The 18,156-nt window shown below is 34.5% G+C and overlaps 1 protein-coding gene across 8 annotated transcripts in view; it reads right to left on the bottom strand.

Annotated features, from left to right (window-relative positions):
* The window catches only part of LOC127871970 (tudor domain-containing protein 7-like), a 107,864-nt gene that overhangs the window by 66,360 nt on the left and 23,348 nt on the right, over nt 1-18,156 (bottom strand). For 7 of the 8 annotated variants that reach the window (XM_052415272.1, XM_052415271.1, XM_052415275.1 and 4 more), the window contains one exon: nt 16,754-16,874. In XM_052415272.1, coding sequence (XP_052271232.1) covers nt 16,754-16,874 — 121 coding nt within the window. Of the gene's footprint in view, nt 1-3,711; nt 3,985-16,753; nt 16,875-18,156 lie in introns of those variants that run through there. The other variant, XM_052415278.1, reaches the window with a different exon arrangement.

The following is an 18,156-nucleotide window of genomic DNA, read 5'->3' as shown; positions in this document are numbered from 1 at the left end:
TATTCAAGATATGGCCTAAAAAAACAATAAATAACACTTTAAAGAGTTAAGTAATTTAAGTTAATAAAGTTTTCAATGAAGGTTCATAGATGGAATCATTCTAAGCGAAACGCGTTTTTGTTATTTAAAAACAGTTTGTGTTGTGAATTATTGTCTTAAACTGACTTTTCGATTGTATTATTATAATTCCTGTTGGTATAACATGCCTTGGAGATCAAATGTCTGTATCAATTTCGATTCATGACTGATTTTCTTCCAAGATGGAACAATAAGACAAACCATACTCATTTTGACATAATACATATTCACGTAATTATATTTGGCAACCAAAGCTGCATGCGTGTAATTTTTGCAATTGGGTAAATAAAGTGTTAAACTACTTTGTTATTTAACCTTCTATATTTAACCATGTTGTTCATTTAAACATTGTAATAGTATTTCGAGAATAACTTTCCCAATCGTTCATTGTCATGAACATTGTCATGCAGATTCTTTGGTCAATATAAAGTACATATATATAAGCGAATCGTATAAACTAACAAGACCCTGCTTACCTGAGTCCATAGACACGAATTGTATAAGGCTTGACCAGTTGATCTAGTTTTATAAACCTCTTGACCCTGATTCTTAAAAGTATATTTGAACTTTTTAAATACTGGATTTGAGCTAAATTTGATTCAACAAGAGATGTGTTCGTCAGAAACACAATGCCCCCTACTGCGCCGCTTTGAAATATTAATTTTTTACCTTTGACCTTGAAGGATGACCTTTACCTTGAACTTCCACACTCAAAATGTGCAGCTTCATGAGATACATATGCATGCCAAATATCAAGTTGCTATCTTCAATATTGCAAAAGTTATGGCCAACGTTAATTTTTTGTTCGGACGGACGGACAGGCTGACATACTGACTGACGGACAGTTCAACTGCTATATGCCACCCTACCGGGGGCATAAAAACACATAAATAACTGAATATATTACCTGTAGAATATTGATTTGATTAAACTAGAGTGTTCACCTGCTTTTTTTTTACTATACAAATATAAGGAAAAATGCGCCCTCCGCTAGCAGCCATGTTTTTCAACGGACTGAAACCATTTTCGAACTCAACTCTTCAATCTAGAAAACAAATGTTCTGACCAAATTTCATGAAAATTGGGTAAAAAATGTGACTTCTAGAGCGTTCACATGTTTTCACTATATACATATAGAGAAAAAGCCCCGCACCCTGGTGGCCAGGTTTTTATCACCGATCTGGACCATTTTCGAAATCGTCCAAGATATCAATAAAACCAATGTTTTGACCACGTTTCATAATGATTGGGCAAAAATTATCCTAAGGAAAAGTACCCTGGAGCCCACTGGTGTTTACAAGGTTTTTCTTTTTTTTTACCTAGTGACCTAGTTTTTTATCCAGCATGACCCAGTTTCGAACTCGATCGAGGTATCATTGGGTCAAATCTTCTGACAAAGTTTCATGAAGATCAGACAAGAAATGCGGTCTCTAGAGTGTGAACAAACCAAATGTGGACGGGCGGACGGACGGACAACGGACAAAGACCGATCCCAAAAGCTCACCTGAGCAATCAGATGAGCTAATAATTGAGCACTAAAGCATTTACTTCTGAAACCATAAAGTAAAATAAAAGACATTCCAGTGATTTTAACTATAATTATAATTCGAACCTTTGAGTTGCAACGAGTTTAACCATATCTCCATCTCGTTCTACTTTTCATACAATTTCGATTAATATTTTTGTATTCTGTGGCTGTGCGTATAAAAAGGTTAATATAATTATGCCAAAAAATTTGTTTCAGATCTATCATTTTTTGCATTGCTTTTTGTGAAATGTAGTTAACAAAATGTTTATTCCAAACAATCAGTTCAAATAATCGAAATGATTGCAGAACCGTTGACAATGTATACACATTTTATTCCTTATATTATTTAATATCAATACCTGTTCTTTTTTAGAGTAGTTTTGAAATGTATCAAAGTTATTTGCGTCTGCAGTTTTGTCGTGTTTTTAAACAAAAGCAGTACAGAGCAAACATGCAAAACATGTCTTCGTTTTTTATTGCAATCAAGCAACAAAACAACGCCACTGGCCTCAATTTTACATGAGCATCAAAATACGCTTATGAATGCATACAATAAATGCATTTAATTACACATTTCCTAAATATATCCTCAAAATGAACTCAATAATGCCCAAACTAATATAGCATTGAACTCGGTCAGTAATACAGAAAGCGTTGATGAAATGAAAAGAAAATGTTTTATGTATATGCTCTCAATGCTGAAGCAATTTATATGTGATAAAAACGTGCTCCTCAAATGCCCTTACAATAAATGTTTTTGCACTACTGCTATTTGTAAAGAGAACATCAAATACTTGAAAAACCTCCATGGCCTTAACCAACTGCGCTAGTATGACACGTTTATTTAATTAAATGCATAAAGACTTTAAGATAACAACCATTTCAAACATAACTTACTTTTTTTTATATAATTAGTGTCTTATCGTGAGAGAAAAGCTGTGTAACGGAATATCTTCATATTTTTTATTTTATCACTATGTCAATATTTTGCCAATTTCACCACAATAAACGGACGCGGAATTGTTAAACACAGCAAAGCTATTATGCTAATAAATGAGAAATACATTACACATTTAACGTCTTTTAACCATATGCATTTTAAACGAACGTTTTCTTTTAATTTCTGGAACTTAGTTCAGAACATCACCTCATGGTTTATTGTAAAGTGAACCACACTTATTTTCCTGTTTTATATAAAGGATACAAGTCGTGGGCAAGTGATTAAATAATGTAACCTTGACTACTTGCTCCTTCTGGCAAGTTTGTGTTCAAAACAGGCAAGTTCGGAAAATGTTGATAGATGCTTAAGGTTGCTCAACTTTGGGCTTGAATATCTGACGAACAACAAAATTTAAACAAAATTGCTACGGTCAAATTTAAGAGAATTGTTTTAAGATTGGATTCAGTTATTTAAGTTGTTCCATGGATGAGCTGTGTGATGCCCAGACACGTTTTGCCAAGGTATATGAAAAATGGTTGTTTTCTTGCCTGATCGGGCAATATTTCAATCAATATTTCCCTGATCAGGCAAGTAAAAAGGGGATTCTCCAACTTTCCCAATAGGGCAAGATCCCCGACTGCATGATTACTGAACATTTACCATGCTTTAAAATATCCATTACATGTATCTTTTGACGATTTGAAAACATGAAAATTATAAAGCGTTGCAACGCGAAACGATTGAATAATTTGGAAAGTTCTGTTGTTGTTGTTATATATTGTGAAACTACGAAGATTGCTCATATAAAGTAAAAAACAAATTCACTCACAGCATGAGCACAGATGGCCGAGTGGTCTAAACGGAAGACTTTTACAAACAGGACTCCATGGGTCAGTGGTTCGAGCCCAGTTCAGGGTTACTTTTTTTTCTTTTTTTAATTGTATTATTGTTTTTTTACTTGAGATTTTTATGTCCAATGTTTAAATTTATCAAAATAAAGCATTTAATGACAAACTTCAATACATGGCAAAATCTGTGAAAAGGCCACTTTATATTTTGGTTAGGAATTTCGACGTCAATGAACTGATAAAGTTTGGAAATCATAATAACCAGTTACAAAAAAATCATTTTGTTTGAAACAACAAGAAGTGCAGTAATTACTTACAGTTATTGTTGGACAGCCAGAGGCATGCGTGAAAACACTACAATCTATATTTTCCTCACCATATATCACGGAATCAATCAAATCTAAAAGTTCACTCACTGATAAATTTGAGTCATTATATATGTAACCTCCAGACAGGCCTCTTTGTATGTGCACTTTTCTGCTGTGTGTTTCATTTTCGCTGCTGTTTCTATCTTTTCTATTTATATCTCTTGATATAGTAATTGCTACATTATCAGATATTGTGACCCAAGACATTCACACATTAAATACAGATATTTATTTCTTATGGGAAATATTAAATTCATAAACATTCAGATGTTTTTGAAACATTGTTAAAAATTCAAATGTTTTCGCCAAGATCACGTGACATGAAAAATTTCAAAACTTCTTCTGCAAGCTACCTAAACTTTAGTCTTGATTAATTAATAAAACAAACAAAGAAGTCTAAATTTCCACCATATTACAAAGAATTTAAATCAATATGTCAAGTATATTTAGCATTATTTTCACTTGCTTTATTCAATCCAAATTATACCATTACACAGTTTCTGATCTGTAACTTAAAAGTTGAATAGCTAAATGATGTGTATAGATATAATCAGTATTTGAATGCACAGGAATGCACAATCTTTAAATTTTAGGGCTTGTATAGAAATGGTGTCGAATTTCAACGACTTAAATGCCATAAAATTTCACTTGTCCTGACTAGAACTTCACAATGAGTGTCGACTGATAACAAGTTATACAAGAGCTGTGTTTGTGAAACACAATGCCCCTACTGCGCCAATTTGAAGCCATATATTTGACCTTTGACCTTGAAGAATGACCTTGACCTTTCATCACTCAAAATGTGCAGCTCATTGAGATACACATGCATGCCAAATATCAAGTTGCTATCATCAATATTGCAAAAGTTACGACCAAGGTTTAAGTTTTGGGACAGACACACACATACAATGACAGACACATACAATGACAGACAGACAGACAGAAAGACAGACAGGCCAAAAACAATAAACCCCCGATCATTCGATCCGGGGGCATAAAAATATCTGACTTAAATAAACCGAAAGAAAGAATTACATTAAATATATATAAGGGAACAAACCGCAATTATAAGTGCTGTGGACTGAACTATGCGATTATACTGCCATGTTAACAGCACAGTAAAGTGTGTATCGGAAAACTTTGTGCCTTATCATATTAATTTCATCATGAAGTTGTATTAGTTAATACCATCAGCATTCCTTGCTTTTTTTTTGCTAGTTTATTAGAGAGAAAAAGACCTTGAAATTGTTCTCATGTACCATGGGACTAGCAGTCTTTTTTTACTTGTCAGCACTTATATTTTGATTGTACTCGACAATCAGACTACCGTTAATGTTGAGACCAGAATTGTGTTACTTCAATGATTTATGAAATTAGACTTCAAATATAAAACACAAAAATGTAGTAATCAATGTGTTCAGTTAAAACTTATGGAAAAAAAAGAAAAAACTAGTGCTAATGTTACAAATATTAAATATGTTCTGTATGGTAAACTATCTAACCATTACCGTAATTTATTAATTTTTTTACCAATCAGAATTATTGTTTCTGGCCATCTAAAATCTGAAAATGTGAGATAACTTTTACATGCATTTCCTGTATTTTATCTGTCGATGGAATTATCCCTGTATGACATTTTCACATCGATCAGGTAAGTTTGGCAATTAGAGGAACTAGTGACCTGAAAATTATTAGGGGTCATCTGGCAGTCATCATCAATGTACCTATGAAGTTTCATGATCCTAGGTTTAAGCATTCTAGAGTTATCATCCGGAAACCATTTTACTGCTTTGAGTCACTGTGACCTTGACCTTTGACCTAGTGACCTGAAAATCAATAGGGGTCATTTGCCAGTCTTGATTTATCATCCGGAAACCATTTAACCATTTCGAGTCACTGTGACCTTGACCTTTGACCTAGTGACCTGAAAATCATTAGGGGTCATCTGCCATTCATGATCAATGTTCCTATGAAGTTTTATGATCCTAGGCGTAAGCATTCTAGAGTTATCATCCGGAAACCATTTTACTGCTTTGAGTCACTGTGACCTTGACCTTTGACCTAGTGACCTGAAAATCAATAGGGGTCATTTGCCAGTCATGATCAATGTTCCTATGAAGTGTCATGATCCTAGGCGTAAGCATTCTCGAGTTATCATCCAGAAACCATTTTACTATTTCGAGTCACTGTGACCTTGACCTTTGACCTAGTGACCTGAAAATCAATAGGGGTCATCTGCCAGTCATGATCAATGAACCTATGAAGTTTCATGATCCTAGGCCTAAGCCAGGCCGTCAACTGACTTAAGGTGAAAATATAGGACAAAATATAGGAATTTTTGCATCAAAATAAAGAGGTTTGGGCTTGTTTAGGGTTAAAATATAGGAATTTTATGGTAAAAAGTAATGTTATAGAGATATGTAGAGAACTTCTTGCTTCCTTGTTTTCTGTCTATAATCATTAAATTCATGTTTTACTTAACAAAAAAGTCCCTCATCTTCACCACCAAGGCAGATATGCTGATGCAGCAACACACTGTGGTCATCAATGTGGACACCTGAATTGTTTTTATTAAAATAGTTAACAATCAACAAAACACAAAACATTATTAAACATTGTATTATAAACTGACATAAGAGTGCAACATAACATTGATAATGAAATTATTGAAACCTAAAACATGAATCACATTCATGTAGTATCATATCATGGTATATGATATAAATTCTGTATTTTATGCACGTTAAAATTTTGGTACACTCTTCAATCAAACATTTTTAGGACATGAAAAGAACACCAAAACATCCTATATGATAAAATGTACATACAGAATATAAGATTTTTTTGGCAGCTTCTGCATATAAATATATTTGAAATTGAACATCAAAATAATTAATTGAACAAAATTGCACAGTGTTATTAATACCAATTGAAAAACAATCTAACCTCATGGGTATCAGACACACAATGGAAGATGCATATCCTAAATTATTCTACAAGACCAATGCCCTAAAATATTTAAATAATTTCCAATATTCAAAAGAATTGGAAGCCTGTATATACACTCAATTCCATCTAAGATCAGGAAGAGCATTAAATATCCCCTCAGAAGAGCATCCCTGGGGAAAGACCTGTTACAACTATCTGCTAGGATTTGTTCTCACCTTTGAAATGGTTGTATTTTTCTTCATCAAAGGTGTCCATATAGATATCACAATGGTGTACAACAGCACTCCTGCAAGCTGGTGATGATTTGGAAGAGGAGGGACAGCTTTTTACACTGTAAATTAATATATCTTAAGGCAGTATTACTTCTTATAACTATTTTTTTTAAAGGAGGACATTTTCAGAACAAAATATAGGAAACAAGTCAAAAATATAGAAAAATATAGGAAATATAGGTTTTGAAAAATATGGGAAAATTCTCCAAAATATAGGAATATAGGAATCAGTTGACGGCCTGCTAAGCATTCTTGAGTTATCATCCGGAAACCATTTTACTATTTCAAGTCACTGTGACCTTGACCTTTGACCTAGTGACCTGAAAATCAATAGGGATCATCTGACAGTCATGATCAATGTACCTATGAAGTTTCATGATCCTAGGCCTAAGCGTTCTTGAGTTATCATCCGGAAACCATCTGGTGGATGGACAGACGGACCGACATGAGCAAAACAATATACCCCCTCTTCTTCGAAGGGGGGCATAATAAATTTGGTAAGATAAAAAAAATTCCTGCGTTACATTTCATTCATTGGAAAACAGCCTAAATTTCTTTGGAAATTTTGAGCAAAAACTACTGGTCTGTCACTATGAATGGGAAATATAAAAATGTGCTGGAAGTAAATTTGTATCCTGTAAAATGTTGTATTATGAAATTGGGTTAAACATGTTTTGAATAAAAAATGATTAGGTATACAGTCAATCTTGTATTAAGAGACCACTCAAGGGAGTAATCAAAAGTGGTCTCTTAATAAAACGGTCTTTGAATACAAAAGGCCATTCTGGAAGAATGCTTACCCTCAATTTTAATCTATATGAAGGATTATCTCTTTTATCCACAATGATTTTAACTTTTATAATAAAATGAATATAAACACAATACATAAACAATATTTTACTTATAATGTGTTTTATTTTTCACTTATTATAAATTATCATTTATTATAAATCAATTGTGTGTACATATTTATTTGCAAAAACAACATAGACAAGGAAATATTTTTCCTAAGAACAAAGAATTTTGCTAAAAATGTGTAACAGTCTACATATACATGTGTACAGCTAAAACTAGAAATAAATGTCAGAAGCCAAAAGCTATGATATATTATCACATGTATTTCTCTTTCCGTTTCTATATTGCGCGTTTTTTTTCACCTGACACATTATTTTCCACGTCTTCAAGCACCTCGGATTTACGCTTAAGAATGTTCTAAATTTGGGTTTTTCCGACTCCAATCTTGTCTGCGATTTTACGTGCACTTATACTCTTTGACAATTCCAAAACCCGAATTTTCTCGTTCAACGTTAACACTTTTTGTTTTGACATTTTAATTTCTGCATGTACGCTTAAGGAAATCTAACTCGATTATGATACATAATGAGCTGAAAAAATTAAAACACGTCAATTGAAAACAAACAATCAGACCTGGTTGGAAAATTTATTAAGTAAATAACAATGTGATTGGCTTACAAATATCTACTAATTAGCATTATTACAAATTGGTAATGTACGGATTTCGACAGATGTTGCCGATTAATAGTTTATTTTCCGCACTCCTCAGGAAATGTTTGTCGCGTACAGTGCATTGTTTCTGCACCTGTTATCTATACTCGAGAAAAATCGGCATTGTCTCTTAACGATCCACATAGTAAACTATTTAAGCTGTAGACTGTGCGCAATACGTTCCCCTATTATTCAACTCAATAAATTAATACGCAGTCTACAACAATACCGGTCAGAACCGGTCAACGAGACAAAGCATAATCATAATGGTTGTGAAAACAAAGCATAGGTGTAACAGTACATCTTATCGGCTTAGATAAACAATTAACACGGATTTGTCCCTGAAAGATCGATAGATTAACCACTTTTACCTCCTAGTGGTCGCTGAATACAAGATTCGGACATCAAAATACACACAAATCAGCGGTCGCTGGTCGCGTAAGACAAAAGTCGCTTAATACAATATCATTATATAGCGAAAAAGCTCCGTGGGATTTTAATATGGTCGCATAAGACAAAGGTCGCTTAATACAAGTGGTCGCATCCACATGATTGACTGTACTTATAACAAGAGCTGTCAGAGGACAGCGCGCTCGACTATTCGAGTGCTTGACAGTATAACCTAAGCCATCATGGGGAAATTGTTCATATTCAATAATTTATAAGACGATCTTTCAAAAATAAAAAAAATAAAAAATAAAAATTTGGGGGGGGGGGGGGGGGGGGTTGAGAGGGGGTATAATGTGGGGTGTGGTCATTTATTAGACGATCTTTCAAAAATAAAAAACACATTTTTTATTGGGGGGGGGGGGTAGGGGGTGGTGAGAGGGGGGTATAATGTGGGGTGGGGTAATTTATTAGATGTTGTTTTAAAAAAAAATGCGGGGGGGTGGGGTAGGGGTGGGGGGGGGGGTGAGAGGGGGGTATAATGTGGGGTGGGGTAATTTATTAGATGATGTTACAAAAAAAAAAAAAAACATTGGGGGGGGAGGTTGGGGGGGGGGGGGAAGGGATTCTGTTTTGTCAAAGTAATAATAAAATGTGATCATAAATAAAGAAGTTATGTCAATTTAAGCAAAATGTTCAATTATCTAAGTGCAAAAGGGGCCATAATTATGTCAAAATGCTTGATACAGTGGTCTGCTTTTGTTTAGGCCAACATTTTTATATTTTCTGTTTTACGGGACCGCCGACCCTAATTTTTGCCAAAATGAAATAAAAATAAAAGACAATAGCCTTAATTTTATTTTCATTTTCATCGCCGACCATGCAATTTCATAATGTTGAAAAATAAAATTCGTCAACGATTTTTACCTATTCCCTGAAATGCCCTGATAAAAAATGGACTTAACCCGACGCTTGCTTAGTATCGGCTTTTTCATTGGTCGTTTTTATTGACAACAATTGCCATTAGCCAAGAACGAGGGCCGATCGAGCTTGTCGAGTCGCCGCCGAATGACAACTGACTTACGTATTGTTCGTGGATGTAGCCGAATACGATTTTACATTGCTATCCACGCATCTCTCTCAATATTGCGGAGGATACCAAAGATAGTCGATGTATCCCAATGTTTTTACGCACGTCCAAGACGGTGGCAAGCAGACGAGAAATTTGCAAATGAACGGCGGAAAATGATAAATTAACATTCAAATTAACCACGAATATCTTATGATTATTAGGGAATAATTTAATGCCTGTGTCATTTGATGCAAAATACTATGTTTGAGATAAAAAACAACAATTATTTATTAGAAATATGCAAAGTGAATGTGCTTCAGGGAAACCATTGACTTGTTGGAAAATTGGAGCTCAGTCTACTCACAAAGCTAAAGCATTTAATATGAGTATCGTTCAAAAATGGAAAGAGACAAACATGATTTGATTTATATGTTAGTGGATCTGTGTATAATCAGATTCATATGCATATTATGCTTTATTATGTTTGCCACGCTATACAGTTTACTGAAATAGCATTGAACTGAGGATCACTTGTGCAAGATATTAAAAGGTAAACAAATTAAATATATTATTTTAACTCCATTTAATACATCATTAACACAGCAAGAACACTAAAGCGTGTTTGTTGATATTTGTTAATATTTTCACAATATGATATTAAATTTAAAACAAGAGCACCGCCTTGCGGGTGCAGACCACTCATCTATTTGTCTTTTTAAAGGTGTAGGGACCTATCTCAATTTCAATCATAAAGGAGGGAGGGGTGGAGTGAAGAGGGGTGAATAGTGTGGGGGTGTGGTCATTTATTACATTATCTTCCAAAAATGCAAAAAAAATGCAAAAAAATTTTTTATTTTTCGGGGGGGGGGGGGGGGGATTCTTGGGTGGGATGGTTGGACGGTATTTCAAAAATAAAATAATAAAAATAAATATTTGTGTTTTTTTAACCATGTTTGAAAAAAACAAGAGATGTGTTTGTCAGAACACAATGCCCCCTATTGCGCCGCTTTGAATTTTTTTTTTTTTTTTAGCTGTGACCTTGAAGGATGACCTTGACCTTGAACTTCCACCACTCAAAATGTGCAGCTTTATAAGAACGCCGCTTTGAATATTTTTTTTGACCTTTGACCTTGAAGGATGACCTTGACCTTGAAGAATTACCTTGACCTTGAACTTCCGCCACTCAAAATGTGCAGCTTCATGAGAACACCACTTTGAAATTAAAAAAATAAAATTACCTTTGACCTTGAAGGATGACCTTGACCTTGAAGGATGACCTTGACCTTCACCACTCAAAATGTGCATCTCCATGAGAACCCCGCTTTGAAATTATTTATTTTTTTTTACCTTGAAGGATGACCTTGACCTTGAACTTCCACCACTCAAAATGTGCAGCTTCATGATAACGCCGCTTTGAATTTGTTTATATATTTTTTTTACCTTTGACCTTGAAAGATGACCTTGACCTTGAAGGATGACTTTGACCTTGAACTTCCACCATTAAAAATGTGCAGTTTCATGAGAACGCCGCTTTGAAATTTTTTATCTTTTTTTATTTACCTTTGACCTTGAAGGATGACCTTGACCTTGAAGGATGACCTTGACCTTGAACTTCCACCACTCAAAATGTGCAGCTTCATGTGAACACGGCTTTGAAATTTTTTATATATTTTTTAGACCTTGAAGGATAACCTTGACCTTGAACTTCCACCACTCAAAATGTGCAGCTTCATGATAATGCCGCTTTGAATTTTATTTTATTTTTACCTTTGACCTTGAAGGATGACCTTGACCTTGAAGGATGACTTTGACCTTGAAAGTCCATCACTCAAAATGTGCAGCTTCATGACAATGCAGCTTTGAAATTATTATAATTTTTACCTTTGACCTTGAAGGATGACCTTGACCTTGAAGAATGACCTTGACCTTGAACTTCCACCACTCAAAATGTGCAGCTTCATGAGAACGCCGCTTTGATTTTTTTTTACCTTTGACCTTGAAGGATGACCTTGACCTTGAAGGATGACCTTGACCTTGAACTTCCACCACTCAAAATGTGCAGCTTCATGAGAATGCCGCTTTGATTTTTAATTTATTTTTTTTTACCTTGAAGGATGACCTTGACCTTGAACTTCCCACCACTCAAAATGTGCAGCTTCATGAGATACACATGCATGCCAAATATCAAGTTGCTATCTTCAATATTAAAAAAGTTATTGCCAATGTTAAAGTTTTCAGACGGACAGACGCCATATATTTGACATTTGACCTTGAAGGATGACCTTGACCTTCACCTTTCACCACTCAAAATGTTCAGCTCCATGAGATACACATGCATGCCAAATATCAAGTTGCTATCTTCAATATTGAAAAAGTTATGGCCAATGTTAAAGTTTTCGGACAGACAGACACCATAAATTTGACATTTGACCTTGAAGGATGACCTTGACCTTTCACCACTCAAAATGTGCAGCTCCATGAGATACACATGCATGCCAAATATCAAGTTGCTATCTTCAAAAGTGAAAAAGTTATGGCAAATGTTTAAGTTTTTTCTGACGGACGGACAGTCTGACTGACATACTGATGGACAGTTCAACTGCTATATGCAACCCTACCAGGGGCATAAAAAATATTTTTTTGGGGTGGGGGGGTGGGGGGGTATAGTGTGAGGGTGTGGTGGTCATTTATTAGATGATCTTCAAAAAACAAAAAAACAAAATTGGGGGGGGGGGGGGGGGATTGGGGGGGGGGCATGGGGGATGGTTTGGATGGAGTCTATTGTGGAATGTCAGGTAAGAGTTGTTTTGTCAAAGTATCACACAAAAACAATCATAAATAAAAAAAGTTATGGCAATTTTAGCAAAATTTAATAATTTGACCTTGAGAGTCAAGGTCATTCAAAGGTCAAGGTAAAATTCAACTTGCCAGGTACAGTACCCTTGTGATAGCATGAAAGTATTTGAAGTTTAAAAGCAATAGCCTTGATACTTTAGAAGTAAAGTGGATCTAAACACAAAATGTAACCATATATTCAAAGTTACTAAGTCAAAAAGGGGCCATAATTCTGTAAAAATGACAACCAGAGTTATGCAACTTGTCCTTTACTGTTCCCTTATGATAGTTTGCGAGTGTTCCAAGTATGAAAGCAATATCTATGATACTTTAGGCGTAAAGTGGACCAAAACACAAAACTTAACCAAATTTTCAAGTATAAAGGGCCCATAATTCCGTCAAAATGCCAGTCAGAGTTACATAACTTTGCCTGCACAGTCCCCTTATGATAGTTAGTAAGTGTTGCAAGTATGAAAGCAATAGCTTTGATACTTAAGGAATAAAATGGACCTAAACACAAAACTTAACCAAAATGTTCAATTTTCTAAGTATAAAAAGGGCACATAATTCTGTCAAAATGCAAGCCAGAGTTATCTAACTTTGCCTGCCCAGTCCCCTCATGATAGTAAGTAAGTGTACCAAGTTTGAATGCAATAGCATTGATACTTTACGAGAAAAGTGGACCTAAACACAAAACTTAACCGGACGCCGACGCCGATGCCAAGGTGATGACAATAGCTTATAATTTATTTCAAAAAATAGATAGTCGGCGTCTTCCCCTACCAGAATTTTTTCCCCTCAAAATACAATTTCCGCTCCAAGAATATCATTTTTCACCAAAACATATCTTTTTTAGCATTAATTTAAGCTTTAAATAGAAAATTGTTAATTTTGATTGCTTAGTTATCCATCGCAATACTAGCTCATTTGCGGTGGTTGCGAAATCACATTAAAATAGAAATAAGCGTCTATGGAGTTGGATTAGAATGTGTAGTTTGCGGTTCCTATTAATTTTTGCAAAGTCATGCAGAACATTTCGCACTTTATCGCTGTAAATTTTGGTAGAAGAATCCTCAAACTAAACGTGCTTACATCTTAGTCGTTAAGCGCATGCTTTATAATGTAATGGATAAAGGGAAGTCACTCTAAATGTCATTAGTGTTTGTAAACGTTTTTTTATGATTTTGACAGAAAACTTCTTTATTGTAAATTAATTGGGAAAATGTCATCTAGATTTTATTGGGAATGGGGCCGTTGTTTTTTTTTTGCTTTGGGAATGCCTCCATTTTCCGGAGGCGCAGACAGTGGTGAAAAAACCCTGAAATCAGAGAAGATGAGTTATAGACATTGATTAAAACAGTTTTTATTTTTTCCCCAAATATGACTCTTTCGCACTCTATTTTCCCCTTTCACACAGCGTCCAGTGTCTTCCCCTTTTTCTAAAAAAAAACACCTGAATTAATACTCTTAAAATGGTTGTGATTAAATGGTGTATTTAAAAATCTATAGATTATTGCAAGTTTATTATGCATGTGGAAGGATATTAACTAAATGTTGTCTTTATTGTAAGAAGACATTAAAGCAGCACTTTATAATATAAAAATGCTGTCAAACATGCACTTCACCATTTTAATTCTGTTCTTATAATCATATTTATAATGTTTATTGCGCTAATTTTCCCAATCCAAATTTAATGGCACAGGCTGTAACAAAAAAAAGAAAAAAAAATCATTGAGTTTTGTTGAGTATATATATCAAACAACATTGGATAGAAATCCCTCACACTTGCTCATCCTTAACATAATGCTTGTTTGCTTGCTATCACACTGATTGATAGTTAAAACTGCATATTAAAATTTAATTGTTAAACAATGAACATCATACAAAGTAAAAAACACAAATAATAGATTAGATGTATGCCACAGCAAACCAGGCCACGTGTTCACAAAACAGTTTTTGCAATCGAAAATCGATTTTGCTCGTCATTGAAAATGGATTCCCATTGTAGATGATAGGCAAACATGAAAATCGATGTCAGTTAAAATCGATTTTCGATTGCAAAAACATTTTGTGAACACGAGGCCAGCATTTTTAAAGATGACATTGCAGGCTTGGGACTGTCGAGGTGCTACATGTAGGAAATCTAGTGTTAGAAGTACAACAACATCACCACTACTACACTTTACTAAACTACACACCTGGCGTGTTTTTAATAGTCTCTATTAAAGTAATAGACATGCAAAAGGTGCTTTTACCTATAAATATAGATAAAAGTATGTCTACTATTATTATAAAAAGCTTCTACAACAGTGTAATGAGATATATAAAACACTTAAAGGTAAATGCAAGTATACATAAGGTTAAATTGGCTGAGATTTTAAATTTTAAAAAATAAAAAAAAATATCGGTTTAGACAGTTTTATTTTTATTTTTTGGTTGACTGCTCACTTTTCATGTTTTTATTTTTATTTATCCCCCCCCCCCTGACTCATTTTTTTTGTAAATATCATGTAAAACAGAAAATAAAAAAATGTTGGCCTTATAGGTTGGGGTCACGTTGGTAAACAAGTATGCAACATATAAAAGCAATATGTCAAAGGATATAGGAAATATTTGGGGAAGTACGCAAACTTTAACATAGATTTATCAATAATATGCATATTCTAAGTATAAAATGGGCAATTATGACAAAATGCTTGATAGAGTTGACTGCTCTTGTTTATAGGTTTGGGGGATGTTGGTAAACAAGTATGCAAAATATGAAAGCAATATGTCAAGGGACAATGAAAATAAATGGGGTAGTACGAAAACTTTAACATTTGCTGCATATTCTAAGTGGAAAAGGGGCCATAATTATGACAAAATGCTTGATAGAGTTGTCTGCTCTTGTTTATAGGTTGGGGTCATGTTGGTAAACAAGTATGCAAAATATGAAAGCAATATGTCAAGGGACCATGAAAATAATTGGGGTATAAAAAGTACGAAAACTTAAACATTTGCAAGCTTACGCTAGCGGAAACAGAAACGCCAACGCTGGGGTGAGTAGGATAGCTCCACTATATATATTTCATATATAATAGTCGAGCTAAAAATGAAATTTGCATTCATATAATAATTTTAAAACAAGTTTCATCCTACAATACAATCCTTCACTGTGTATCACATAAACAGACAAAAAAGTTTGTTGCCTAAAAATTTGATTTTAAACTGGCTACACTGTTATACATTGGTTCTCAAGATAAAAATGTGTTTGTATAAAATTATTCAAATAAATTACCTTGGATACTGTCATAAACATTAAGAGTGAATATATAAAATTTATGTTTATATTCTAATGTCATTCATACAACTTGATGCACTTATAATGTAACTTGTTAATGTAAGTGTGATTGCTGGTCCAATTGTTTATTCATTTTATCATTTGATAACCAAGGTTGAATGAACTTTTCAATTGGCTTGAATTGATTTTACCATGTAACGAAACTCCCCCTAAAAAACAGAGCAACAAAGTCATTGATTGCGGCTTAGGTCTAACAGTAAATTTGTGAATTTCAGCAATCAATTGCTTACTACATGACGTGTTTTTTTATTTTGAAAGTTAAAGACCTAATAGTATGTCAAGTACAAGCTTCAAGCTCATTATTGTCACTCAGCTGCAGTCATAAATGCAGCTTATTTGATAATATACACCTGTTATTGGCAGTGTTTCAAAGAGCAATAAAATCATAATCCCGGGCCCTGATGACTGAAACAGTTTTATCCTTTTTCAAAATCAGAAAATTATTATTTCCTGTGTTAAGGCACTTGTTATTTCACGCAAAAAAAATATTCATGCAGTCAAACATAAATCATTTTGCAGTAGTTACATTGCCAAATGCTGAACAAGGCTACATGTGGGTATTGTATACCTAAATTATGGAGAAAAAAATTCTACTGTCACTGCTGTTAATGGCTGTAACTGATGACTCACTGAGAATGAGGCAGTATCCCTGGCTGCCTGTGTCATGGCAGTGTTGAGCAGTCTGTTCACTGCAACTGTCCTGGTACCAACACTGGAGTTACCCACATGGATTCTCAAATCAGTATGGAGACTGTAAAACATAGGTATTGCATAGGTATAACATAGGTATTGCATAGGTATAACACATGTATAGCATAGGTATAACATAGATATTGCATAGGTATAACACAGGTATTGCATAGGTACGACATGTTTATCGCATAGGTACATGTATATAGGGGCTCTCATTGTCGGCACGAGTTCTACTTAAATGTACCCCGAGTACTCTAAAGATAACTATAATGTACCCCAAGTACAGAAAATATACTGAAATGTACCCAGAAATTGTAACACTAAATTGGTTGTTGTTGGCTATTTTTAACCAATTAATTATGTTCATGTTTATGTCAATATTATGTAAAATAGTCTAAATATTATCGAAACTCCTACTAAACAAGATGCGTTTGTGAAACACAATGTCCCCCTATATGACGTTTGACTTTGAAGGATGACCTTGTGAAGGATGACCTTGACCTTTCACCACTCAAAATGTGCAGCTCCATGAGATACACATGCATGCCAAATATCAAGTTGCTATATTCAATATTGCAAAAGTATTCATAAAATAAGCGATTTGGGCCAAATATATTTGACCTCTGACCTTGAAGGATGACCTTGACCATGACCTTTCACCACTCAAAATGTGCAGCTCCATGAGATGCACATGCATGCCAAATATCAAGTTGCTATCTTCAATATTGCAAAAGTATTTATAAAATAAGCGATTTGGACCACATATAATTGACCTCTGACCTTGAAGGATGACCTTGACCTTTCACCACTCAAAATGTGCAGCTCCATGAGATACACATGCATGCCAAATATCAAGTTGCTATCTTCAATATTGCAAAAGTATTCATAAAATGAGCGATTTTGGCCATATATATTTGACCTCTGACCTTGAAGGATGACCTTTACCTTGACCTTTCACCACTCAAAATGTGCAGCTTCATGAGATACACATGCATGCCAAATATGAAGTTGCTATCTTCAATATAGCAAAAGTTATTGCAAAATGTTTAAGTTGGCGCAAACAGACAGACCAACAGACAGACCAACAGACAGACCAACAGACAGGGCAAAAACAATATGTCCCCCACTACGATAGTGGGGGACATAAAAAGCATGTTGAGGAAGGTTTTGTTCGTATTCCGTAGCGCTATTTACGACATCTGATTTTGGGCGGGAATAAAACTCAAGTACCGTCTTAACTGGCCAGGTATGTTTTAGTATATTTTCCATACCCGGGGTGCATTTTAGTATACTTAGGGAGAACCCACGGTACATTTAAGTAGTACCTGAGCCGACAAAGA

Source organism: Dreissena polymorpha, chromosome 3 (genome assembly GCF_020536995.1).
Source record: "Dreissena polymorpha isolate Duluth1 chromosome 3, UMN_Dpol_1.0, whole genome shotgun sequence".
NCBI classification, from domain to species: Eukaryota; Metazoa; Mollusca; class Bivalvia; order Myida; family Dreissenidae; genus Dreissena; species Dreissena polymorpha.
Note: the sequence above shows the minus strand (reverse complement) of the source record. Positions and strands in the feature narration are given on the sequence as shown.